We start from the raw sequence: 25,794 nt of genomic DNA on the forward strand, positions 1-25,794 counted from the left end.
TTTTCTTTTACTTTGTTAGTAAAGTGTCTTCCATTGTAAAAGGAAACAATTCTTAGTACAGTAGATATGCTGAGTGTGAATGTGCAGAGCTGAATGAATGGTCATGTCTATTACTTAATAAGAGTATCAAACAAAAACATGTATTACAGTTGATGTAATAACCACTTGATGCTATTTTCTGAATGTGCAATCATGTGCCAACTAATACGAACTTACGAGGGATTACTGCACTGCCTGCTACGGAAGCGCACTCCTCCAGCACAGGTTCTTGAGCACGATCCAAACTTTGTCCAGGAACTCCAGCTTCCATCCTGACTGTATGACTGATCTGAAGTCTTCCAAATACAGTGACCCTTGAAACACCACTGGAAAGTAGAGGTGGTTAAACTATCTTCAGGATTTACTGCTAGGTACTATGGGGTAATCTTGCAGATTTACATTCATGCTGCAGGGCTTCATGTGACAGGACTGCATTTTGGGAATTTGGGAGTAGAGGACAGCACTCCCATTTGCAGCCTTAACAATTTTCCATCCATTAATTTCAACAGATGGAAAAATAGTTCAGGCCACGGTTTGGACGAGCTGTCCTCTATGTCCTAGACTACACGTCATACGGAGCTCTACAACAGAAGTGAAAACTAGTAAAATCACTCTTTAAATCTACGCAAAATAACCTTTCTTCAATAATTATATATATTAAAACTTTTGGGGATCCAGAAAATGAAAATCTTTGATCTCATCTTTCGTCATTTTGTGGGTTCAAGGCCCACTCCAGAGACTAGAGCACATAATCCAGGCTGACACTCCAGTGCAGTGCTGAGGGAGTGCTGCACTGTCAAAGGTCGTGTCTTTCGGATAAGACGTTAAACCGAGGCCCCGTCTGCTCTCTCGGGTGGACGTAAAAGATCCCATGGCACTATTTCGAAGAAGAGCAGGGGAGTTATCCCTGGTGTCGTGGATAATATTTAGCCCTCAGATAACATCACTAAAAACAGATTATCTGGTCAGTATCACACTGCTGTTTGTGGGGCCTTGCTGTGCGCAAATTGGCTGCCACATTTCCTACATTACAACAGCGACTACAATTCAAAAGTACTTCATTGACTGCAAAGCTGTGGGACATTCCAAGATCGTGAAAGGCTCTATATAAATGCAAGACTTTCTTTCTCATTTATGATAATTTTTGAAAGAAACTTGAAAAGTTTGTTTAAAGATTACAGTGTAAAAACTGCTATCATTATGATACTTTCACTAGCTGCTCTACAACAGCATTTACTAACAGTTAATATACCAACAGACAAACCAAGTCTGATGAGATTGCAAGAAAATGTTTTGATATGCAGCATTATGAAGATGCATGTTGATGTATTAGCCCCTCTATTAAACCTATTGTAAATTGCCAATGGACTCGACCTGTCCAGTGCCAGCTTTACTATGAGCCACAAATCAATACAAAGTCTCAATTGCAAGGCATGAAAAACAATGCAGTAATGCTAATGCTTATATAATAAGCAACTAATCACACCAACAAATTGACACAGAGATGTGGGTTTTTAAATAAATACTCTTTAAAAACCTACACACTAACCAAATGATACCGATGAAAAGAAATAACTGCAAATGCCGGAAATTTGACAACTAAAAGAATAAGCTATCATGTGAAAAGAGAGTTGTTAAGTTTCAGGCAGAGTCCCTGGGGTTGAATGACCACAATCACTCTCCGCTGGTGTAACTATGGCGGAGTGGCAATCGCGCCCGGCCAGTGGGCTGACCCCACTAGTATTTCTTAGGTCAGGCAATAAGCATAACACGAAGGGGGGGGGGGGGCGCCAATATCAGCACATCTTGGGCGTCTGTTGGAGAGAGGATGCAGAGAACAAAATGTGACGCAGGTCACCCACCGTCAGGGAGGCCGGCAGGTTTGGCGCAGCATCTGTTTAAAGCAAAAACTGGCTCCTTTTATAAGAGGGCTGACTTCACTGGGCAGAATTTTCTCTTCGAGTGTTCCAGGTCATAACACCAGCCATGATCATTCCTGTGGGCCCCATCTATTCTACTCCACTGTACTGAATGCCAGTATCTTGCTGCTGACCAGTACTCTTGGGGCAGAGGAGGAAGGAGCAGCAGGAATTCTGGGGGAGGTCCCCATCCCACCCATCCCATCTCCTTTTGTGACATCAGGCTTCCAAGGGGTTGGACAAAACCATCGCTCGTCCCCAACCCCAGCAGAAATTCACTCACAATTATTTTTGAGGCAGAGACCAAGAGTTACCAGGTCATTTCCTGCCCTTGCCCACCAGGATTATCTTCCAGGTATGTCCCAGGCCCAGAGGAATTCAGGCCCTCTTTGTCAGAAGCAAAAGGGGAGGACAAGCACAATAATTTCTTATTTCAGATGTAGGCAGAACTGTTGCTTATTTCCACCATTTTAAAAATGATTCTGACCTGCTGTTTATCACCCCAAGTTGCTTCTTTTGTACTACAAACACTGGTCCATGAGCACCAAGGGCCTCATTTACTGGAAAGTCAACATAAAGTTAGATTGGTTAACACTAGGACACAATTACTCATCAGATGGTGCTTGCAACAATCTTCAACCCTCACCGTCTCTTTTTAATATGCAGATTGGTCTTTTACCTTTCCCGGTGCACACTCTGTCCCATCTAGTGGTGGGCCCTTTTTAGTTTTGCAGAAGTAGGGGTTATCAGGATGGCTGCACCATAACTGCTTGCAGGGATCAAAGGTTCGGAACTGCAATAGGGACAAACATAGTTTTAGACTGACTGAGATCCTATGATAGGCAGTTATCCTGGATGGTAAAAATCAATTGCACATACGAAAATGATGGACAGTAAAAGACCAACTAGCCCATCGAGCCTGTCTCAAACAAACAAACAGTAATTAAGCATTACAACCCACAATGCTTCCACTCATCAGTAGCCATGTAATCTCCTGGGAGAGACGAAAAAAAATCCAAGAAACGGTGGCATAGTGGTTAGCACTGTTGCCTCACAGCGCCAGGGACCCGGGTTCAAATCCGGCCTCGGGTGACTGTCTGTGTGGAGTTTGCACATTCTCCCCGTGTTTGCGTGGGTTTCCTCCGGGTGCTCCGGTTTCCTCCCACAGTCCAAAGATGTGCGGGTTAGGTTGATTGGCCATGATAAAAATTGGCCCTTAGTGTTAGGGGGGATTAAATACGTGGGGTTACTGGGATAGGGCTTGGGTGGGATGGCTGTCGGTGTAGGGACCGGGTGCTAGGGTTTGGATGATCAGCCATGATCTCGTTGAATGGCGGAGCAGGCTCGAAGGGCCGAATGGCCTACTCCTGCTCCTATCTTCTATGTTTCTAAAACCCTAGGCTAATTTGGGGCTGGGTGGAGAAAACGTGGGGAATGTTTTTCTGACCCACCAAAGGTGATCTAAACAAGCTCCAGGAGACCACAGTGACATGTGGCACATCATCCAACATCCCATCTACCTTTTGTACATAGTGATATCAGCCTGAGCCAAGAACTCATCTAGCTCCCTATTGAACACTTGCAGTGAATCCGCACCCACTGTACGAAATAGCAACTTGTTCCAGAGGTCGATGATCCTCTGCAAAACCTAGTTATTTACTTACATAACTTAAGCACATGTTCCCTGATTCTCTCTAACCTAACTAATTCAAATAGTCTATCCAGACAGACACAGTCTAATCCCTTCATTATTTTAAACCTCAATCAAATCTCCCTGAAGTCAATGCATTTTTTTTAAAGAGTAAAAGGATCCAGTTTTGTAATACTATTGTGATAACGAAGGTCTTTTAAAATAGGCAGTCTAGTGGCCCTCCGCCAAACATTTCCTAGGGTCTCTATCACCCACCCTGTAAGGGGACCAAAATTGGACACAGTATTCTGGATGAGGCCTAACCAAGGTCTTATAAACCAGATGTGTATATAACAGTACTGACTACATAAGGAACAAAATCTGAACTTGACAGCAACTTCCTCAAGGAAAGAAATTGCCGGAAATCTATTTATTGCTTTTATATGAAGTTCCAAATGTAATTATCAGTAAAAATGCAAAGGGATATGTAATAAAGCTTTGAAATAAAAGACTTACAGCTGTACACATTTTGTAACCCACTCCAAAATCAAAACGGCACTGCTCATCCATGGAGTAGTTGATTCCTGGAAGCTCTGGCAACTTTGGCCACTTGTGTTCAAATGGGTCATCCAGCAGGCAGTCATAGGAACTGACAGAAATCATGAGAGAGAAATTAGGTGTGCATTAAGTCACCTCAGATTTTATATTGTTTTAAATAATTAATTCTTTTTCGTGTCAAAGAGAAGCAGCCATTTGTTGTGGAACAGGGATGCAGCATGTTGCTACTCTATATTAGAGTGGCAGGGTGTAGGCTCAACCCCTGCCCTTCACTCATTGAGCCCCAATGTCCCATATGAGACTTTTCAATCCCAGCTTCAGAACTGTTGGAGGCACAAGAGGAAGAGAAAATCCCTGGTCACTTCACTTATACCAATGGTGCACTTTACAGGATGCCTGATCTACCTAGGAGGATCATGACTTACCTGCGCTGTGTGCTTGCTCCAGACATGAAGGCACGCCTCCTGCCTGCACAGCTCCACTGTTTAGAGCCATAGAACAATCTACTGCAAAACAGGAGGCCATTCAGCCTATCATGTCTGTGCTGGCTCTTTGCTAGAGCAATCCAAAACTAAATTCCACTGCCCTATATATTCCTCGGTTTTAAATACTTAGCCATTTTTCTATTAAAGAGGCATGTCTCTGCCTCAACCACACTCTGTGGCAAAGCACTCCATGCTCAAACAACCCTCTGTATAGAGACATTTCCACCAACCTCCTTCTTCGCTCTCTAATGAAATTCTTAAACTGATGACCCCTCGTCATTGATTCACCAACCATAGGAAACAGACTTTCCCTATTCACCCAATCAAAACCCTTCATAATTTAAAAAAAAACTCTTATAAATCTCTTATCCTTCTCTACTCCAATGGGAATAGTTCCAAGAAGAGACCAGAGATACTGGGACTAAATTTTCTCATCCCTTGCAGTTGGGAGCATTATGCTCATCATGAGAAGCTGGGAGTTGAATAGGTTATCTGGGACCCTCCAGCATAATATGTAACGTCTACAAAGGCAAATTCAGCAAGGCTATGCTTCTGCAGCGGAGCCTTGCTAGATGAGAGCGTAAGTCAGACATAGGGCCAAAGCCCCAAATGTTTTGACTCTGGTTCCTGTCTAGCTAGCAAGGCTCTATTCTCTATTTGGGAGTGAAGTCTCGCTGAATTTGCCTCATAATATACAGCAAGAACAGGTGTATAAGTCATACGTTCAAGTATTCTTGTATGTTATCTAAATATAAGGGAGCTACTTTGCACTGTTGTGACAAGTACTTTTCTAAGTGCGCACTGCCAGTGGGGAGCCTCACTTGTTGGCTGCATGAATTGGGAATTGCGAGTGTTGCGCTACGAATGGATGTAAAATGGAATGCAGCATGCTGATTCCCAGCATGCACTTCTGGCAGGCTAGGCTACCCAGCGGCACCACAAGATTGGAAAATTACCTCCTACATTGAAACTAGTTACACTACATAAGCTGCTTCGATGCAAAGTGTTTCAGCTTTTGCATCAATGCAAATTTCTGCACAGCAACTTGAGTGAAAAGTCACCACAGTTCAATTCGGTGAGTGGCAATCTCACATTGTTGGGGCTTTACAGTATTAACTGCAGACCAGTGTGAAGCCAAGTTTAAAAAGTCCACTGAACTGCCTGGGCATGGTTTTTTTTTTCCATGTGTTTAATATTAATGGAACATCAATACAAGGTGCTGCTGTTAGCTCCCCAACATTAAAAATTTAACCAGCATTCGAAGCCAATGAATGGAGCTCTGGGCCCTGAACAATGAATCACACAGGAACCAGGGGTATAACTCTGGTCATACCTTGTCTTGCATCACTCAGGGACCTGTAGTGTAAGACAAGCTTATACTCAATTGTAACCAACATGTTGTATTTTATAGTTATTATATAGTACAGGAAACTCTCGATTTACCGGCACCTAAATAACCGGAAATCTGCTAACCGGCAAAATTCAGGAGTAGGTTCAGGTAAGTTTTACTTCATATTAGTGGCAGTTCCTCGATCTGTGGCTGTGTAATCAGGGTTCCTGCACTTGTTGCTAAGCAACAGGGATACTTGGTCTGTGGCCGGAGTTCCTGCACATGTTGCTAAGCAACAGGGAAGCCTGGATTTGTTGCTGTGTACGGAGCTCTCGTACCCTTTAACTATACCTCTCTGTAATCCGGACTTTTTGATAAACCGGCACCACGCCGGTCCCGTTGGTGCCGGATAATAAAGAGTTTCCTGTACATGTAATATTGATCCAGCAACTTTTTAATATTTTGATTAATATCACTATATTTTGATATATGTATTTCTGACTAAAATGTGGCACCAGAGTACAGAATTTTACAGATAGTTACGATACCAAAATATAACGACCTACTGTATGTATCGACTGAGCTCCTGTTTGCTGCAGCGAGACCAGTGATAGCGATGGAATGCGGCCTGTACTAGTGGTGCCATGATGCTGCCCATACTCGTCTCATCAGCACAGCGATTACCTTGCCCATCGTGCTCCATTCCTAAACTGTTACCAAGCACATCAGTCATTTCAGAAATCCATTTATTCATGAAAGACATAATAAAATTATATAATGCAATAGAAATATTTCAGTATGAACCGAAGAGTTATTGCATAATTATATTTAAAGTAGAAAAAATTCAACTGATTTTAGAGGGACAAACACAATTTTCAAAACTGAAAACAAGAAAATCCGACATTTGATAGACGGACCTTCTCTGCAACCGCTCGCCCGCCGTCAGATCCTTCTAGTGTCAGATCCCACAGTGTCAGCTGTGGCTCAGTGGGTAGCACACTCGCCTCTGAGTCAGAAGATTGTGTGTTCAAGTCCCACTCTAGGGACTTGAGCACAAAGCTAGGCTGACACTCCAGCACAGTGCTGAGGGAGTGCTGCACTGTCGGAGGTGCCGTCTTTCGGATGAGACGTTAAACCGAGGCCCCATCTGCTCTCTCAGGTGGACGTAAAAGATCCCATGGCACTATTTCGAAGAAGAGCAGGGGAGTTATATTTATCACTCAACCAACATCACAAACACAGATTATCTGGGCATTTTCACATTGCTGTTTGCGGGAGCTTGCTGTGCGCAAATTGGCACTTGGAGACGTCCGGTGGTCATGAAAGGCACTATATAAATGCAAGTCTTTCTTTCTAGTCTCCCTATTTAATCAATACAGTTTTCCTAACTTCTTCCTGGCAAGTGCCATTCTACACCCTCTTCTGCCCCCCCTCCCTGCATCCTCAGAGAGTTGAAATTCAGGTGCAACACATCATTCCCTGCTCTAAATCATGCTTTTCCAGGGCCTCACAATTTAATTGAAGATCCATGCCCATTAACCTAAATTTTCTCCATCCCTAATATTACAAAACTGTAAGTATCAGACCATCCAGTTAAATGAATAGCTTGCTTTGAATATGTTGGTTCATCATAGATATCTATTTTTACATCTGGTATCAGCTTCATGCACTCCTAGGTCAGTTGGAGCTCTGATAAATACAGACTGGAGCTCTCGTTACACTGCTGCAATCACGGAACAGCACCCTCTGCTGTACCAATATGTTTTTTCCCCAGTTTCCACACCAACTGCCCTTATGTGCTCTGAGTGGGGCTGTCAATCCAGTGCCAAATTGGCTGCAAATTATGTTTAATTGTGTGTTGCGGGCCCACAAATGGATCAAAACTGCCCTACCTCATGTGACGAAGGATACTTACTAGCAGAATAGTGAGTATGGACTAGATTCAAACTGAAGTCCCAGAGTTGAAAGGACCATATTTTAACTCGCTATGCTATTGGGCCCCTTTACCAAGATTTTAAATTTTCCTGACAACTCATCCTTTGTCAAACTCACTTTGGCTTGCTGTTTCTGCCAAATTTCAAGTTCGCATAAAGCAAGTTGTTCCCACATTGATCCTGCAAATGTTCAGGAAGTATCTATATCTCTTAGTATTACAACATTTCCTGTGCTCTCTATACCCCAGATTATCTGTTTGGGAATATCTTAATACCGACATTAACTCATTTTAAACAGATTAATGTTGGCTTTAAAATAATGTTGATTGAAAAATCTCGGCTGATAAATACTCGTTAGATGATCTATCCTCACCCCATGGTACACACCATTCTCCAACCAAGAGGTGCAGGTGATCTGCTCCAACACATCTGTTAATGCTGCTTTGCAACTGGCCACTGGGTGCTGCACAAGAGCCGTGGTGATGTCACTCGGATTTCCCCTCTCACTGGGGAGGATCTGAAACTTAGCCTTCCCCCAACCTGACGTCCCAGCTGCGTTTGGGAAATTGGCACATAGAGTCGCTAGCAGAAGTAAAGTCAACTTTCCATTCCTAAAACTAAAATTGGCCATGTAGTTGATAGTGAGGAAGAAAGCTGTAGACTGCAGGAAGAGTTCAATGGAGTGGTCAGGTGCACAAACAGTGGCAAATGGAATTCAATCCGGAGAAGTGTGAGGTAATGCATTTGGGGAGGGCTAACAAGGCAAGGGAATTAACAATAAATGGTAGGATACTGAGACGTGTAGAGGAACAGAGAGACCTTGGAGTGCATGTCCACAGATCCCTGAAGGTAGCAGGACAGGTTGAAGAATGCATACGGGATACTTTCCTTTATTAGCGGAGGCATAGAATACAAGAGCAGGGCGGTTAAGCTTGAACTGTATAAAACACTAGCTGGGCCACAGCTAGAGTACTGCGTATAGTTCTGGTCAACGCATTACAGAAAAGATGTGATTGCACCAGAGGGGGTACAGAGGAGATTTACGAGGATGTTGCCAGGACTGGAGAATTTTAGCTACGAGGAAAGATTGAATAGGCTGGTGTTGTTTTCTTTGGAACAGAGGAGGCTGAGGGGAGACTTAATTGAGGTGTAAAAAATTATGAGGGGTCTAGATAGAGTGGATACGAAGGACCTATTTCCCTTAGCAGAGGTCAATAACTAGGGGACATAGATCTAAAGTAATTGATAGAAGGATTAGAGGGGAGTTGAGGAGAACTTTTTTTCACCCAGAGGGTGGTGGGGGGTCTGGAGCTCACTGCCTGAAAGGGTGGTAGAGACAGAAACCTTCATCACATTTAAAAAGTACTTTGATATGCACTTGAAGTGTCATAACCTACGAGGCTACGGACCAAGAGCTGGAAAGTGGGATTAGGCTGGAGAGCTCTTTTTCAGCCGGCACGGATACGATGGGCCGAATGGCCTCCTTCTGTGCCATAAATTTTGATGATTCTGTACCATACAAAAGGCAGGTGAATTCATTTGTAAGTTCACTTTGTGTTAGAGGCCAATACAGTGAGATGTGTTGCTTGTTGTTTCTTCACTGGTTATCATTTAGCCATGTGGACGTGCCCATAATATTTGGCCTGACCAGGAAGACTGAGGATCCCAGACTGCAGAATTAGAAAGTCCACGTTGTGATATTTCAGAATTCCAATCCTATGACAGGACTTGTTACATGCTACAGTGTGAATAATGATCAGTGGAAGAGCTTCCAGCTATTTTTCTCCCTCCCTGCCCTGAAGGTGTTGAGTGATGCTGGGGTACCCCTCCAGAGTTCCCAATTGGCCATTCCTAATACGTGAATCTATTTATGGACAATGTATAAAGTGCTTTTTCAGAAATGAAAAACCTTGTGTTTTGAATGTGCCGACATCAATGCATGCATTATAATGTTCCTGTAATTTTTCATCTGTGGCAATGATACCTCTATTCTAATTTTGAACCTTTACTGTCAAATCTATGGCTCCTTTTTGCAAATTATCAAGTGCCAGCTTGGGTCAGTTAATAGCATGCTTGCATCTGAATCAGAACATTGTGGCATTTACATTGCACCATGGACGTGACCATATAATCGAGGCCGACATTTCAATGCCATTGTTGGTGCCATCTTTTAAATAGTCTGCCTATTCAGATGGATATAAAAGATCCCATGACACTATTTAAAGAAGAGCAGATTAATTTCCTGGTGACCTGGCCAACATTAACCAACACTATCAAAATCCGGTTATCTGGTCATTTATTTATTTACTGCTTGTGGGATCTTGCTGTGCCAAAATTGGCTGCTATGCATACCTCTATAATGACAGTGAATGCATTTCAAAAGTAATTCTCTAGCTAAGGAGTGCTTTGAGACAGCCATAGGATGTGGCGAGGCTCTACAGAAATGTGTGTGCTGCTTGCTTTCACCTAAGTAGTTCACATAATTCAACGTGGCAGCTGGCATCTTTCACAAAGATGCCAAGAATTAAAGTAATACTGTACACTATATGTAAAAGTCATGATGGTGCTGAATTACTAAAGTGAATTCAATCCTTTGGGACCACAAATGCTTTGCAAAGTCATCCATTCATTTTGCAAAGCTATTTATTACTCCCTCCCCTCTTTACACACACACACATACACACACACATATACACGTGTCACAGTATACCCCAGCCAATACTTATTCAGGACACATGCATTTCCTTCATAACAAACAAGTTAAATAACGGAGCATCATTTTCTCACATCAACAAGCAGAAGACATCATTCTGCTCCTCAGAGAATACCAACGGCCAAAGATGGTCTTTACCATTCAGTGTTTATGCACAAGAAACATACATTGACTGATCCTTTCGAAGCTGCTATTATGTAAATATTATGCTGTGCAACATCTGTATTTCATTTAGTTAAACTGCAAACTAAACTGTTTTAGAAATCAATGTTGGCACAGGAAAAGTAAGTTTGGCTTTTTAAAAATTATATAAAGTTTATTATATTGAGAGTTTAATATTCAGGAACATACAGTACTCTGAAGTCACTGTGCATTTACATTATATAGTGCTTGTGGGATAGAGTTTATTGATACATTCAAGGTTATTGGCAAAGTGTACTTGTACTGAGAGTAATGCAAGTGTAAGGCTAAAGCGCACTATTTGGTTCTGGGTCCTAGGGATTCAGTTGGGCAAATGGTCCTGGAGTTGGGGTTCCTAGTCTGTATATGGTTGGGTCACTGTTGCGCGTCTTCATAGGTAGTTTGGAGGAGGTGCTGAGTGAGCCTCTTAGAATTCCCACATCGTACTTAGTATTTCTCTAAGCAGAGGCCAAATATCACTCGTTCGCATTGCGACACGCAACACTGGTGCGTCAGACATAGGTTTGTTGGGGGAAGGTCTACACTCAACAACAACAACAACAACTTGCATTTATATATCACCTTTAATGTAGTAAAACGTCCCAAAGCGCTTCATAAGAGTGCTATCGAACAAAATTTGACACTGAGCCACATAAGGAGATATCAGGACAGATGATTAAAAGCTTGGTCAAAGTGGTAGGTTTTAAGGAGCGCCCTAAAGGAGGAGACAGATGTAGAGAGGCGGAGAGGTTTAGGGAGGGAATTGCAGAGCTTAGGGCCTAGGCAGCTGAAGGCACGGCCACCAGTGGTAGAGTGATTAAAATTGGGGATGCTCAAGAGGGCAGAATTGGAAGAGCGCAGAGCTCCTGAAGGCTTATAGGGCTGGAGGAGGTTAGAGAGAGGGAGGGGTGAGGCCATGGAGGTATTTGAAAACAAGGATGAGAATTTTTAAATTGAGGCATTGCCAGACAAGGAGCCAATGTAGGTCACCGAGGACAGGGGTGACGGGTGAATGGGACTTGATGCGAGTTAGGACACGGGCAGCAGAGTTTTGGATGAGCTCCAGTTTATGTAGCGTGGAAGATGGGAAGCCGACCAGGAGAGCATTGAAATAGCCATGTCGAAAAGGTAACAAAGGCATGATTACAGGTTTCAGCAGCAGATGAGTGGAGGCGGGGCGGAGTTGAGCAATGTTGCAGAGGTGGAAGTAGGCAGTCCTGGTGATGAAGTAGATATGTAGTTGGAAGCTCATGTCTGTGCCAAATATGGATACCAAGATTACGAACGGTCTGGTTCAGCCTCAGACATTTGCCAGGGAGATGGATGGAGTCGGAAGCTAGAGAACAGAGTTTTTGGTGGGCACCGAAGACAATGGCTTTGGTCTTCCCAATATTTAGTTGGAGGAAATTTCTGCTCACCCAGTACTGGAGGGGTCGAGAGAGGCGGAGCTGAGTGTCATCAGTGTACATGACGTGCTTTCGGATATATCGCTGAGGGGCAGCATGTAGATGAGAAATAGGAGGGGGCCAACCAATGTTCCCTGTAAGCTGCACGGCCTGCTCCAGGGACGCCCGCGCAGCCGGCTTTTCAATGAAAAAAAACCACACGTGGGGTATTTTGAATGGCCCGCGCGGTGCCAAACAAAATTACAGGGCTCATTGGGGCCAACAATAGATATTTAGGAGACTCCAGAGGTAACAGTGTGGGAGCGGGAAGAGACGCCATTGCAGGTGACTCTGTGGCTATGACTGGATAGTTAAGAATGGAACCAGGAGAGGGAAGTCCCACCCAGCTGGACGACAGTGGAGAGGGGTTGGAGGAAGATGGTGTGGTCAACTGTGTTGAAGGCTGCAGACAGGTTGAGAAGGATGAGGAGGGACAGTTTACTGCTGTCACAATCACACAGGATGTCATTCGTGACTGTTTCAGTACTGTGGCGGGGCAGAAACCCGACTGGAGGAATTGAAACATGGAATTGCGGGAAAGATGGGTACAGATTTGGGAGGCGACAACACATTCAAGCAGTTTGGAGAGGCAAGGGAGGTTGGAGGTGGGGTGGTTGTTTGCAAGGACAGAGGGGTCAAGGATGGGCTTTTGAGAAGAGCGGATTTGAAGGGGAGGGTGACTGTATCTGAGGAGAGGGAACCGTCAACAATACAACTAACATGGGGGCCTACTCCTGCTCCTATCTTTTATGTTTCTATGTTATGTGGCCCAGCCAGATCTGGCGATGAATGGTTAAGCCAGTTGTCTGCCATAGACATTTAAGTCTGCGCCCCTTGGACTTAAGGGAGCGGAGATGAGGGCCATACCAGGAAGAACGACCAAGGTGAGAGAGAGTAATGGTTTTAATGGAGACAAGGGCATCAAAAATGGAGGTGTGGGTTTGACTGAACAGATTGGTAGCTGCAGAAATGTGATGATGAATGAAGGGCCAAAGGCTAGACAGTTGGGAATTTGAAAGTGCAGTTGTAAGTAACTTGAGGGGAAGAGTTTTTCCCAGGGCAGACACAGAAGGAAGTGGGGTTGGGAGGGGGAAGGGGAACGTGGGTGGAGAAGGAAACAAGGAAACGATCAGAGATGACTTTATCTGTGATTGACACGATGGGAGTAGCGAGGCCACGTGAGATGGCAAGGTCGAGGGAGTGGCCACGATATGGGTAGGTGAGTTAATATGGAGGGAGAGATCAAGGGAGGATAGGAGGGCAGTGAAATCAGAGGAGAGAGATCATGATAAGTTGAGATGGAGGTTGAAAACACCAAGGATGAGAAGTTGCTCGGTACAGAGGCTGAGGGAGGAAAGCAGTGAAGATATCTCAGTGAGAATATTGTCATGATACTTGGGTGAGCAGTAGAGAACGAGGATTTTAAATGAGAAGTGAGAGGGGTGAAACAAGGGGAGATGCTCAATGGAGGAGAAGTTGCCAGAGGAGTAGGGGGACAGACCAAGGAGAGATTTGGTAATAAGGGCTACACCGCCACCGCGGCAGTTTAGGCAAGGCAAGCGATGGAAGGTATAGCCAGGCAGGGAAGCTTTATTAAGGGGAAAGATGACATCACCCTTCAGCAAGGTTTCCGTCAAGGCCATGATGTCAATGCAATCATCCACAATAAGCTCATGGATGGCAAGGGCCTTGTTCACATGTGAATGGTTGTTCTGGAGGGAGACGCAGAAAGGGACAGTGATAGCTAATCCGCTGGCAGAGTCCACAGGGTCAGCATTGGGAGGGGTGAGTGGGACAGGGAGGAGGTTGGCAAGATTAGCAACCAGAGGGCGCGCTGGATGGGAAGGTCGGCGAGAGAGTAGGTTGGGTCAGTTGGGGTTGCTGCTCGTAAGGAGAGTGCTTTGATGGGCCCTTTGAAGGATGACAAGAGATCCACAGAGGGAAGCTATAGACTTATCCAAGAGAGAGGCAGTAGGAGAGTAGGAAGGTCGAGGAGTGCTGAAGGGTAGCGATTTGAGAGGGCAGAGCACCCGAGAGAGGAAAAGCAAAAGGAGATATGACAACAGGATAGCAGGGCCTAGGAGGGATAAAGAGAAAAGAATAAAAAAGAGAAAAGGGGAAATAGAAATGATGGGCTCGGGTCCAGAGTCCAAAACACGCACATGACTGGAGCCAGGGAATACAAGCTACATAGGCGTGATAATATACAAGATTAAGATAGATCTGTTCTGGTAATAAACAGGGAATAGAGAGGAGCCAATTGGAGGGAGTCCAGAGTTAAAGTTCGAGGTCCTGCGGTGGGATAAAGTTGACGCAGGTAGGATGGAGTCAACGACGAACTGATGTCTAGGTTCGCAGGCAGGTGTGGAGGGCAAGTGAGTCCAGAAGCTATCCAAAAGGCAGAGGTCTGAAGGAGGTGTTTCCATGGAAACAAAGAGCCAGGAGGAATGCAGAAAAGATCACTGAACTGAAAATCATCCATGGTTCCTGATACTGAAATAAGCAAATCCAAGGGCTTGCAGGCACAGCAATTCCACTCAGCAACCAATGTGTTTCCAGCCTGTTCAAAATCCACTCTGTCCCAGGGCCCAGAGGCCCTTCATAATAGGGGAAATACTTTCTTGGAGCTGGTAGCAAGAGCTGCATGCAGTGGGCCTGTTACTGGGCTAGTTAGATAGACACTTCAGTGTAATACTGAAGGAGTCCTGTATTGTTGGAGGTGCTGTCTTTCAGATGACATGCTAAACCAAGGCCCTGTCTGCCCTCAAATGGATGTAAAAGATCCAATGGAACTATTCGAAGAGCAGAGGATTTCTCCCAGTGTCCTGCTCAACCATTATCTCTCAACTAACATCACTAACACAAGATTGTCTGGTCCTTTACCTCAATCCTATTTGTGGGATCTTTCTCTGCACAAATGGCTTGCCACATTTCCACACATCACAATAGTGACTAACTTCAAAAAGAATTAATTGGCTTTGAAGCGATTTAGGAAGCTCTAAGGTCATGAAAAATAAAATTGCAAGGTTTCCACTTTCTTTCAAACTGGATAAACTGCTTTTTGTTGGGTATAGGTATCAAGGGATCCAAGAACAAAAGAATTAGGAGCAGGAGTAGGCCATATGGCCTCACGAGCCTGCTCCGCCATTCAGTAAGATCATGGCTGAACTTCTGCATATACTCCACATTCCTGCCTGATCCCCATATTCCTTAATGCCCAAGAATCTAATCGATCTCAGTCTTGAACATACTCATTCACTGAGCATCCACAGCCCGGCTTTGGGGTAGAGAATTCCAAAGATTCACAACCCTTTGAGTGAAGAATTTTCTCCTCATCTCAGCCCTAAATGGCCGACCCCTTATCCTGAGACTATGATACCTAGTTCTAGACTCTCTAGCCAGGGGAAACAACCTCTCAGCATCTACCCTGTCAATTCCCCTCAGAATCTCATTCTTCTAAACTCTGAAGAATATAGGCCCATTCTACTCAATCTCTCCTCATATGACAACCGTTCATCCCAGGAATTAACCTTTGTTGCATCTCCTCCAAGACAAGTATATCCTTTCTTGGGTAAGGAGATCAAGGATCTGGAGCAAAGGTGGGTAAATGGAGTTAAAGTACAGATCAGCTGTGACCAAATTGAATGGCCGAACCGGCTCAAGGAGCTGAAGGCACACTCCTGCTCCTATATTACTGTGTTCCAACTGTACTGCTGTCGTCTTTGGGAGTTTGAACATCAATAAGTAGGAGCCTTTCTAATTGGATCCAGTAGATGGTGCTCATACACAACCTTCACCGTGATCACTGCATTTAACTGCAACTTTCATTGCAGTGCATTTTCGATGTCTACAGTTCAAAGTCAATGTAAGGGTTCCTATAAAAATCTTGCAAAAAATTTTCTACATTATTTTTTTTTTTTTTTAAAAACAGAGTATGTTAGAGTAAACAAAAAAACCTTCATAATTCAGTCTACTACAAGATGCCAGGACTGTTGGGTTTATTGCATATGAGGCAGAGATTTCAATCAATGTTGTTATCGTATGAACACATAACTCACTTGTACCATAATTCCCTTCTGTGCTATGTTAGCAAAGATATTAACTTACTTTAAAATGGTGCAGAGGAATTTGGTATGAGTGCATTAAACATACGAGAACAGTACTGACTGCAATTTCTACCTTTGTACGTAATTGGTGAACTCTAGCACTGAAATCTTCAAGCTATATAAATGATGTTTTGAAGATGGATTGAAGAAATCAAAGAGATGTCATGAAGATATTGCTCACAGGTGTTAAGTTCCATCGACATTCCTTTCTGCTCTATGGTAGACTGTGATAAAGCTCTAATTTTCCACACTGCATGAAAATGGCACTAATGCAATATAATTTTCTGACTTCTACAAAATATTATTAACGCGATGCAATTGATCAACAATGCAAAAAGATTCCCCTTTGGTCTAGCGGAAAACTGTGCAACAAACAAAGATGGCATTAGAAATTCCTTTTAGCAATAGGTGTGCTAAACCAAACCACATAAAAACTCAGAGAACATCTCAGCAAAATTCACCAAGGCAAAAATGGCACAACAGTGAATCTGTGAGAAAGGAAAGGCTGGTAACAAATCCACGCACCGAAAGGCTGGTGACAAACCCGCACACGGAAAGGCTGGTGACAAACCCAAACAACAACAACTTGTATTTATATAGCGCCTTTAACATAGTAAAACGTCCCAAGGTGCTTCACAGGAGTGTTATAAGACAAAAAATTTGACACCGACATAAGGAGAAATTAGGGCAGGTGACCAAAAGCTTGGTCAAAGAGGTAGGTTTTAAGGAGCGTCTTAAAGGAGGAAAGAGAGGTAGCGAGGCAGAGAGGTTTAGGCAGGGAACTCCAGAGCTTAGGGCCTAGGGAACAGAAGGCACGGCCGCCAAAGGTTGAGCGATAATAATCAGGGATGCTCAAGAGGTCAGAATTAGAGGAGTGTAGATATCTCGGGGGGTTGTGGGGCTGAAGGAGATTAGAGAGACAGGGAGGGGCGAGGCCATGGAGGGATTTGTAAACAAGGATGAGAATTTTGAAATCCAGGCGTTGCTTAACCGGGAGCCAATGTAGGTCAGCGAGCACAGGGGTGATGGGTGAACGGGACTTGGTGAGAGTTAGGACACGGGCAGCCAAGTTCTGGAACACCTCAAATTTACATAGGGTAGAATGTGGGAGGCCAGCCAAGAGTGCGTTGGAATTGTCAAGTCTAGAGGTAACAAAGGCATGGATGAGGGTTTCAGCAGCGGATGAGCGGAGGCAAGGGCGGAGATGGGCGATGTTACGGAGGTGGAAATAAGCGGTCTTAGTTATGCTGCGGATATGTGGTCGGAAGCTCATTTCGGGGTCAAATATGACACAAAGGTTGCGAACAGTCTGGTTCAGCCTCAGACAGATGTTAGGGAGAGGGATGGAGTCAGTGGCTCGGGAACGGAGTTTGTGGCGGGGACTGAAAACAATGGCTTCGGTCTTCCCAATATTTAATTGGAGAAAATTTCTGCTCATCCAGAACTGGATGTCAGACAAGCAGTCTGACAATTTAGACACCGTGGAGGGGTCGAGAGAAGTGGTAGTGAGGTAGAGCTGGGTGTCATCAGCGTACATGTGGAAACTGACGCTGTGTTTTCGGATGATGTCACCAAGGGGCAACATGTAGATGAGAAATAGGAGGGGGCCAAGGATAGATCCTTAGGGTACACCAGAGGTAACGATGTGGGAGTGGGAAGAGAAGCCGTTGCAGGTGATTCTCTGGCTACGATTAGATAGATAAGAATGGAACCAGGCGAATGCAGTCCCACCCAGCTGGATGATGGTGGAGAGGCGTTGGAAAAGGATGGAGTGGTCAACCGTGTCAAAGGCTGCAGACAGGTCGAGAAGGGATAGTTTACCTTTGTCACAGTCACAAAGGATGTCATTTGTGACTTTGATGAGAGCCATTTCGGTACCGTGGCAGGGGCGGAAACCTGATTGGAGGGATTCAAACATGGAACTGTGGGAAAGATGGGCACGGATTTGGGAGGCGACAACTTGTTCAAGGACATGAGAGGGAAGGGAGGTTGGAGATGGGGCGGTAGTTTGCAAGGACGGCGGGGTCAAGGGTTGGTTTTTTGAGGAGGGGGTGATGACGGCAGATTTCAGGGAGAGGGGGACAGTACCCGAGGAGAGAGAACCGTGTGAAAACACACTGAAAGGCTGGTGACAAACCCACACACTGAAAGGCTGGTGACAAAATATTGAAAGCAATTTGAGCAAAAAAGTGTTGCAATGAAGTGTTATTAGTAATAAATGTGTGAGCATTGAGAAATAGGAGAATCCAGTAACATTCTGCTAGAGCGGTTGGCACTGGTAAATCAGTGAGAGACAAGAACACTACTGTGACTTCTTGTAGGAAACACTTAAATTGACAATCAACATTTGCAAAAGAAAGAGGACAATGCCAAATAGCTTCCTGCAAGAAACAAGAAAACAGCCAACTCTTCTGCAAGGGGAGCCATCAATCCAACCAAGAAATGAAAGAGTGGCCACCATCACCTGCAAGGATCGAGAGGCTCTGGGATCAGCTCTCAGAAGCAGGAAGGTGCTCATCAGGCTCTGCAAGAAACAGGAGAGTGCTATAGCGAACCACTGTGGAAAGCAAGTAACAAGAATGGCAGATCTTTGAGAATCAAGAGGACCCTGAGTGGAGCTTCGGATGTCTGAGGCAGAAGTGTTGTGCAAACAAATGCAAGAGATAAGTGTCACTACAGACTCTTGCAATTACGAGCCACAATCATTGTGGCACATCCTCATGAGAATCAAAAGCTGCATGAGTATCAGACCAAATTATTGTGCAAAACAGAATATGGCAACAAACTACAAGTTATCATTGTACGTGGCTGCAAGAAAGAAAGCAATGCAGGGAATCATTGAGAGGTGATATTGTTACAAATGTGGCAACAAGACTATCACAAGCAGCAAGCAAAGAGAATAAAATAAAACTGAATAGCTAAGTGAGGCATCAGAAAAAACAAAACCAGCCTGGCGACGAGTGGAGAGAAATTGCTATAATGAATTAAAGCCTTGTAACAAAGAGAATTAGGGCAATTTAACAGTAGAACATTATGAATGTTAAATAACTGAGAAACTAGAGCATTGTAATGAATCTCACTGGGAAAACGAAGCTGAAACCCTGAGAATAAGGTCAATTTCTGTATAAAGGAACATTTTCATGAAGATGTTTTGAGAAAGAAAAATGTGGCAACAACTAGCTATGTACAAGTACTTTGTGGTGAATTCTGAGAACTAGTGAAATTCAGAGACAATACCAAACTAATTGAATGTGAGGAGTGCTCCCAGATCCCAACTTCCAGAATGCTTTCTACCCCCTTGGGCTCTTCCACTCTTCCTCAGTATTCACAGGCATCAACCTCTTCCTCTCCCTTCCATAATCCAAGCACTCAGTCCCATATCAACGTCCTCACAGCCCCCAGACCACAACCACTGCTTACAAACCTCAGCTCTGCCAGGCCCCAGTCCCCTAATTACTCTCAAACTTAGTTCCCCCTCTTCCCCATTCCCAAGCAGCAGCACTCTACCGACTGTCTCTCATGCACCACCCCCAACCTAATGCCTCCTTTGGGCTGTAGTTCCCCTACCCAGCTCTCCTGCCCTAATGATTACCCTTTTCCAACTTTACTTTGCCCCTCTCTCTCTCTCATGCATGCATATTGATGCCTGTCTCTACTAGTTCCTCCCTACCTGATCCCCTTACCAACTTGCAACCCAGAATATATTGTCTCATGTTTTTGAGCATCCGAGACACACTGGGAAACTTGTATGACAGGAAGGACATAAAGACGGAAAGAAGCGAATAGAAAGGGCAGGATTTTCCCTGCGGAGGCACGATGAGAGCTGATTGGCGGGTTCCGGACCCGCTCCAGTCTGCAGCTACTCTCTGAAAATGATTTTCCGTAGGTTGGCCTTGTTAAGCCCGCCCTGTGGGGTTCTCGGCCAATTAACAGAAAGCGGGTCTGATGACATAATTTGATAACGCGTCATCAGCCGGTTTCCTTAAAGGGACCACGGCCACATTGATTTTGACAGTTGTGCTGTCAGTGTTCTGCAGCATTGAGGTGCTGCAAACACTGCACAAAGGTGCACGTCTGCACCCCAGACTCACGCATGACTCCTCCATATGCTTATGGAGGGAGTCACAGCACGCAGGGAGATTCTCTTCCCTTCCCATGGGCGGAAGAGACCTCCCCAGGAGATCAACGCAGTCTGGTTGCACATTGCACAGGAGGGCACAAGCAGGGATGTCGTCAAGAGTCCCTGGCTACAGTGGTGCCAACCTTTCAATGATCTCAGTAGATCACCCACCCGCCCCCCCCCCCCCGCCCGCCCCACCCCCCGCCGCCTCCGCCCCCCACCACTATTGTGATGAGTGTGAAATGAATGGCTTGGACATTATAGGGGTGCTTTATGGTGCGGGTGTGGGATGGTGTCAACCTGGTGCATCATGTGGCAGCCAGGGTTTACAGCGTCAAGTGAAGTAAATCTGGCCATGGTGATGCCATCGCTGGCCTCCCGGGCAGCAATGTTGTCAGGTGCTGATGCCCTGTTTTCCTGTGCAGCATCAGGTAACGGCGGAGAAGGTTATTGGTGATGTTGGTGTGCCTGGTGATGTTGGTGTTGGGGCTGATCGTGGAAGGGTTCAAAGGACCAAGGTGAGATTTTATCAAGGGCACCGATGTTGCTGGAATAGATGGCAGCTGCAGTTGAGATGACAGAAGCGATCTGTTCATGAGGAGAGGTTGTTCCAAGGAGGTGCCACTGGATAGAGAGCAACATGGTATCCTTTATACCACTTCTGCAGCTGTCAGATTATCAGATAAATCAAAGCAGACTCAACTCATGACAGGGTGAGCTGGCGTGTTCCCCGAGCAGCGGGTAACCCGTGGGGGAAAGCACGTAAAATTACAAGGTAGGCTCAAAATAGCATGAAATTGGCTGTTAACAAGCCATTTAATGATCTAAATTGTCTCTCCCGCCGCTTGGTGTCGGGTCAGTTTTGTGCAGACAGTCCCGACACCTGGGAGAGTCGCGTGGAGGTGGGTTGACAGCGGGTTTCTTACCCGGTCAATCTTTGCTATTTTGACAGCGGACCCGCCTCCAAGCCCGCACTCTGAGCGCTGGCAAAATTCAGTCCAAAGAGTGAGAGGAATGGTGAGGAAAGAATAAGGAATAAACAGAGATACAGACATCACACTGAAAGTGTTAAGAGCCATAAGGAGAAAGAGGAAAAAAGGGAAAACAGAAAGACACAGAGGGATGGAAAAAGAATGAGTCTAGGAAAGGACGAGAAAGTCGCATGAATTTACAGTCCACAAGCAATGTCACAGAAATTAGTTACTAACTGGTGCTAACCTTTAAGTGTCCTGGGGCTAATGTTTGTCACATCGATACTTGGGAGTGTACTGCTGCTGATTTTCTGCTCGCCAGTTGTGGAAAAATGGTTACTGTAGAGCACTACTGCCCTAATTCTCCTGTTGTTTGATCAGCGCTATTATTGGTGCAGAGAAGACCAAGGGGAAACTGATTTAACTTTAGCTGGAGCTAAAAAAAAGTTTAACCCCTAAGTTGGGGTGTCCAAGCTTTTTGTTGTAATGGGCCAGAGAAGGAGCTTGACATGCAAGTACACATGCGCAGAGCTCTCTCCTGCGCAGGAGAATGCCAATCAGAGTTGGGCAGGATCAATGAGATACTCCTTGATGTGGCTGGAACAGATACTGCAACATTTAATTCTCTAACCTACTATCTGCATAATAATATCACACTTACACATGACCGGTTTCATGGGCTACCACAAATGCAGAGGAGAATCCATCTTCATGATTGAGTGTACAGCTTCGGAGTGGATGGCACATGCCCGTCACTGGAGCATAACCTGAGCACAATACAGAGCAGAGGGTTCATGAGAAAGCTGAAACTGCGCAAATCCATTTCACGCACACTTAGAGCTACAGCTCACCAGCTTATAAATCTCTCAGCTGTGTAAATCCTCCGGAAGACTCAAACTGTAAGCTAAAGTATCATTAAAACAATGTCTCCTTTGCCATAGTTTGTTTACTCAATAAAGAATTCTACACCATGTTCAAGTAGCCTTTATCTTGGAGGGGGGATGGGTGAAATAAGAAGCGCGTCAAGGTTAAATATGGTTTCGAAGTAAAATCACAACTGAGCGCAGGCTTTGATAATGCTGTCAATCCCAGACTCAAGATTCTAAAGCATTAAGTCACATGTAACTGGAATTAACTGCTTTCATTTTTTTTTTAAATTCCTGTATATGTATTGACCGCACTAATATTGAATGAAACAGCAGCTTGGAGGTTACTAAGTGATGTTATCATACAAATGCTTAATGCACTCATATCGAATTCCTCTCTCCACTTTTAATGGAGGTATTGACCAGTTATTTTCTTTTTTAATTTAGACCCAAAGCTAAATATCTCTCTAAATGTTGAGTATTCATAGTATAATAGTATGTTACTTAATTTTAGGTTGACAAGACATTAAATGACTTGGGATACTTACGCTCTTTGTCAATTCGATCATTAAAACTATTTATTTTGAAGAAGAAAAAAAGGCTTCCATATGGGTTAGCCCATTAGCCACAGCTTGGGACTCCTGACCAGGGGTCCAATTGGAAAAGTGTTCATACTATTAGTTATCTGGATCCCTCTCATCTTCCCACCCTGCACACTGGCCACCCCGCACGGAATAGATCACAATTGGAAAATGGTTCCCAAATCCTTTCTAAATCCAAACTGATATGAACTGGGCCTATTCACATTGATGCAATTTCCATTTCAGCCCAACCTTAGAACGACGTCTCCTAGTCCTCTGTCTTCATAGTATATGAAATTACTTCAAATTTTAGGTTGACAGGACATTAAATGACTCGACATACCATTCCATCAGGAGATTTCCATGCCACCATTCTGGGCTGGATTTCAGCTCAGGTCCCAGTGACAGAAGAGTGTCTAGCCTGTGCTACCAAGTTTCCAGTTCAAATTAACTTTAAACAACAGCTCTAAGCTTTCTCCCCTATTGTTTTCACCCTTTGTGATGTCCTGTTCTATAGGCCATTGCTCTTTACCTGGGCTTCTCAATGAACAAAATTTCAAGGAAATTAGAGCTACAGGTATCACAATCGATAACACCTGAAGTTAGCTATAAAACTGACTGTAAAAATCCAGAAATCCAATTCTAAAAGATCACACTTGGGCACAGTGCATAGATGTCCCAAAGTACTTTTCCAGGGAATGGCAGAACACAGGTCGATGCCCACAGTTCACCACTTGAAATCTGTATCTTAGCGCTACCAGTAGAGGCAGACACAGTGGGAAGAAGAACTGGAGGCAAATTTACCTCAGCCACTTCTGTGGCCTTCCCAGGGGCCAGTTCAAGAATGGCTTTAGTAAATCCCCAGGAGCAGGTCCTTTGCCTCCAGTCTTGGCCCAGAGAAGGGAGACAAAAATAGGAATTAAATAAATGGTGAGGGAGGGAAAATCAGAAATCATATTCAGGTTTCAGAGTGAGCTGAAAACCAGATTATAAAGTTTCAACATGAAGTAAAATTATTAAAGCTTTTGATACAATGAGCTACAATACTATTTAAATAACTTTTCTACTAATAAGAGAACAGATTTAAAAGGCACACGATAGATAGCAGTAAGATGGGGAATCTAGACCTCCATTAGTAATGCTAATAGCTTGAGTCAGAATTAATTAATTAAGGTTGTATTCATAAAAGGGAAGGCCAGTAATACCCATCCTATCTCTGCTTATATTAAAATTGAAACATATTTGAAGTGCATTTTTAAAGTTCTTTCATAAAAATGTTGTTAATTTTGCAAAAGGTTCCAAAATTATCACAAGACCCACTCAGAAAATCATGCCACTGTGATTAACACTTTCTACCTCAGCAAATATGTGATATATATATACTAGCTGGGGGAGCCCGGCGGTGCCGAGGCTTTCTCGAGGGCATGTTGTTGTTGGGAGAGAGGGAGCGACTGGGGGGAAGAGAGAGAGGGAAGGAGAGAGAGAGAGAGGGAATGAGAGAGAGGGAAGGAGAGAGGGAAGGAGAGAGAGAGAGAGGGAAGGAGAGAGAGAGAGGGGGGGAAGGAGAGAGAGATGGAAGGAGAGAGAGAGAGAGGGAAGGAGAGAGAGGGAAGGAGAAAGAGAGGGAAGGAGAGAGAGAGAGAGAGAGGGAAGGAGAGAGAGAGAGAGAGGGAAGGAGAGAGAGATTGGGAGTGAGAGAGAGAGAGATTGGGAGTGAGAGAGAGAGAGATTGGGAGTGAGAGAGAGATTGGGAGTGAGAGAGAGAGAGAGATTGGGAGTGAGAGATTGGGAGTGTGAGAGACAGAGAGAGAGATTGGGAGTGTGAGAGAGAGAGAGAGATTGGGAGTGTGAGAGAGAGAGAGATTGGGAGTGTGAGAGAGAGAGATTGGGAGTGTGAGAGAGAGAGAGATTGGGAGTGTGAGAGACAGAGAGAGATTGGGAGTGTGAGAGAGAGAGATTGGGAGTGAGAGAGAGAGAGATTGGGAGTGTGAGAGAGAGAGGCTGGGAGTGAGAGAGAGAGAGATTGGGAATGTGTGAGAGAGAGAGATTGGGAGTGTGAGAGAGAGAGAGTGGGAGTGTGAGAGAGAGAGACTGGGAGTGAGAGAGAGAGAGACTGGGAGTGAGAGAGAGACTGGGAATGTGAGAGAGAGAGAGATTGGGAGTGAGAGAGAGAGAGAGATTGGGAATGTGAGAGAGAGAGAGATTGGGAGTGAGAGAGAGAGAGAGATTGGGAGTGTGAGAGAGAGAGACTGGGAGTGTGAGAGAGAGAGACTGGGAGTGTGAGAGAGAGACTGGGAGTGTGTGAGAGAGAGAGATTGGGAGTGTGTGAGAGAGAGAGATTGGGAGTGTGAGAGAGAGAGAGATTGGGAGTGTGAGAGAGAGAGACTGGGGGGGAGATAGAGAGAGAGAGAGAGATTGGGAGTGAGAGAGAGAGAGATTGGGAGTGTGAGAGACAGAGATTGGGAGTGTGAGAGAGAGACTGGGAGTGTGAGTGAGAGAGATTGGGAGTGTGAGAGAGAGAGACTGGGGAGAGAGAGAGAGATGTGGAGAGAGAGGGAGAGACTGGGGAGATAGAGAGAGAGACTGAGGGGGGAGAGAGAGAGAGACTGAGGGGGGAGAGACAGAGCGACTGAGGGAGAGAGAGAGGGAGACTGGGGGAGAGAGAGAGAGACGGGGGAGAGAGAGACGGGGGAGAGAGAGAGAGACGGGGGAGAGAGAGAGAGACGGGGGAGAGAGAGAGAGACGGGGGAGAGAGAGAGAGACGGGGGAGAGAGAGAGAGACGGGGGAGAGAGAGAGAGAGACGGGGGAGAGAGAGAGAGAGACGGGGGAGAGAGAGAGAGAGACGGGGGAGAGAGAGAGAGACGGGGGAGAGAGAGAGAGACGGGGGAGAGAGAGAGAGACGGGGGAGAGAGAGAG

At 44.9% G+C, this 25,794-nt stretch overlaps 1 protein-coding gene across 1 annotated transcript in view; it reads right to left on the reverse strand.

Moving 5' to 3' along the window:
- LOC147098477 (A disintegrin and metalloproteinase with thrombospondin motifs 14-like) overlaps positions 1–24,273 on the reverse strand; it is a 48,571-nt gene extending 24,298 nt beyond the window's left edge. Inside the window, exons 1-5 of the mRNA XM_085969982.1 lie at positions 22,092–24,273; positions 6,528–6,671; positions 4,105–4,237; positions 2,638–2,751; positions 217–365 (exon numbers count right to left, since the gene is read on the reverse strand). Of these exons, the coding sequence (XP_085826108.1) occupies positions 217–365; positions 2,638–2,751; positions 4,105–4,237; positions 6,528–6,671; positions 22,092–22,177 (626 nt within the window). The 5' untranslated portion in view covers positions 22,178–24,273. The remainder of the gene's footprint in view (positions 1–216; positions 366–2,637; positions 2,752–4,104; positions 4,238–6,527; positions 6,672–22,091) is intronic.
- Positions 24,274–25,794: the final 1,521 nt, after the last annotated feature.

The sequence above is a fragment of the Somniosus microcephalus genome, chromosome 29 (genome assembly GCF_052327205.1).
Source record: "Somniosus microcephalus isolate GS21.2 chromosome 29, FLI_Smic_1.0, whole genome shotgun sequence".
NCBI classification, from domain to species: Eukaryota; Metazoa; Chordata; class Chondrichthyes; order Squaliformes; family Somniosidae; genus Somniosus; species Somniosus microcephalus.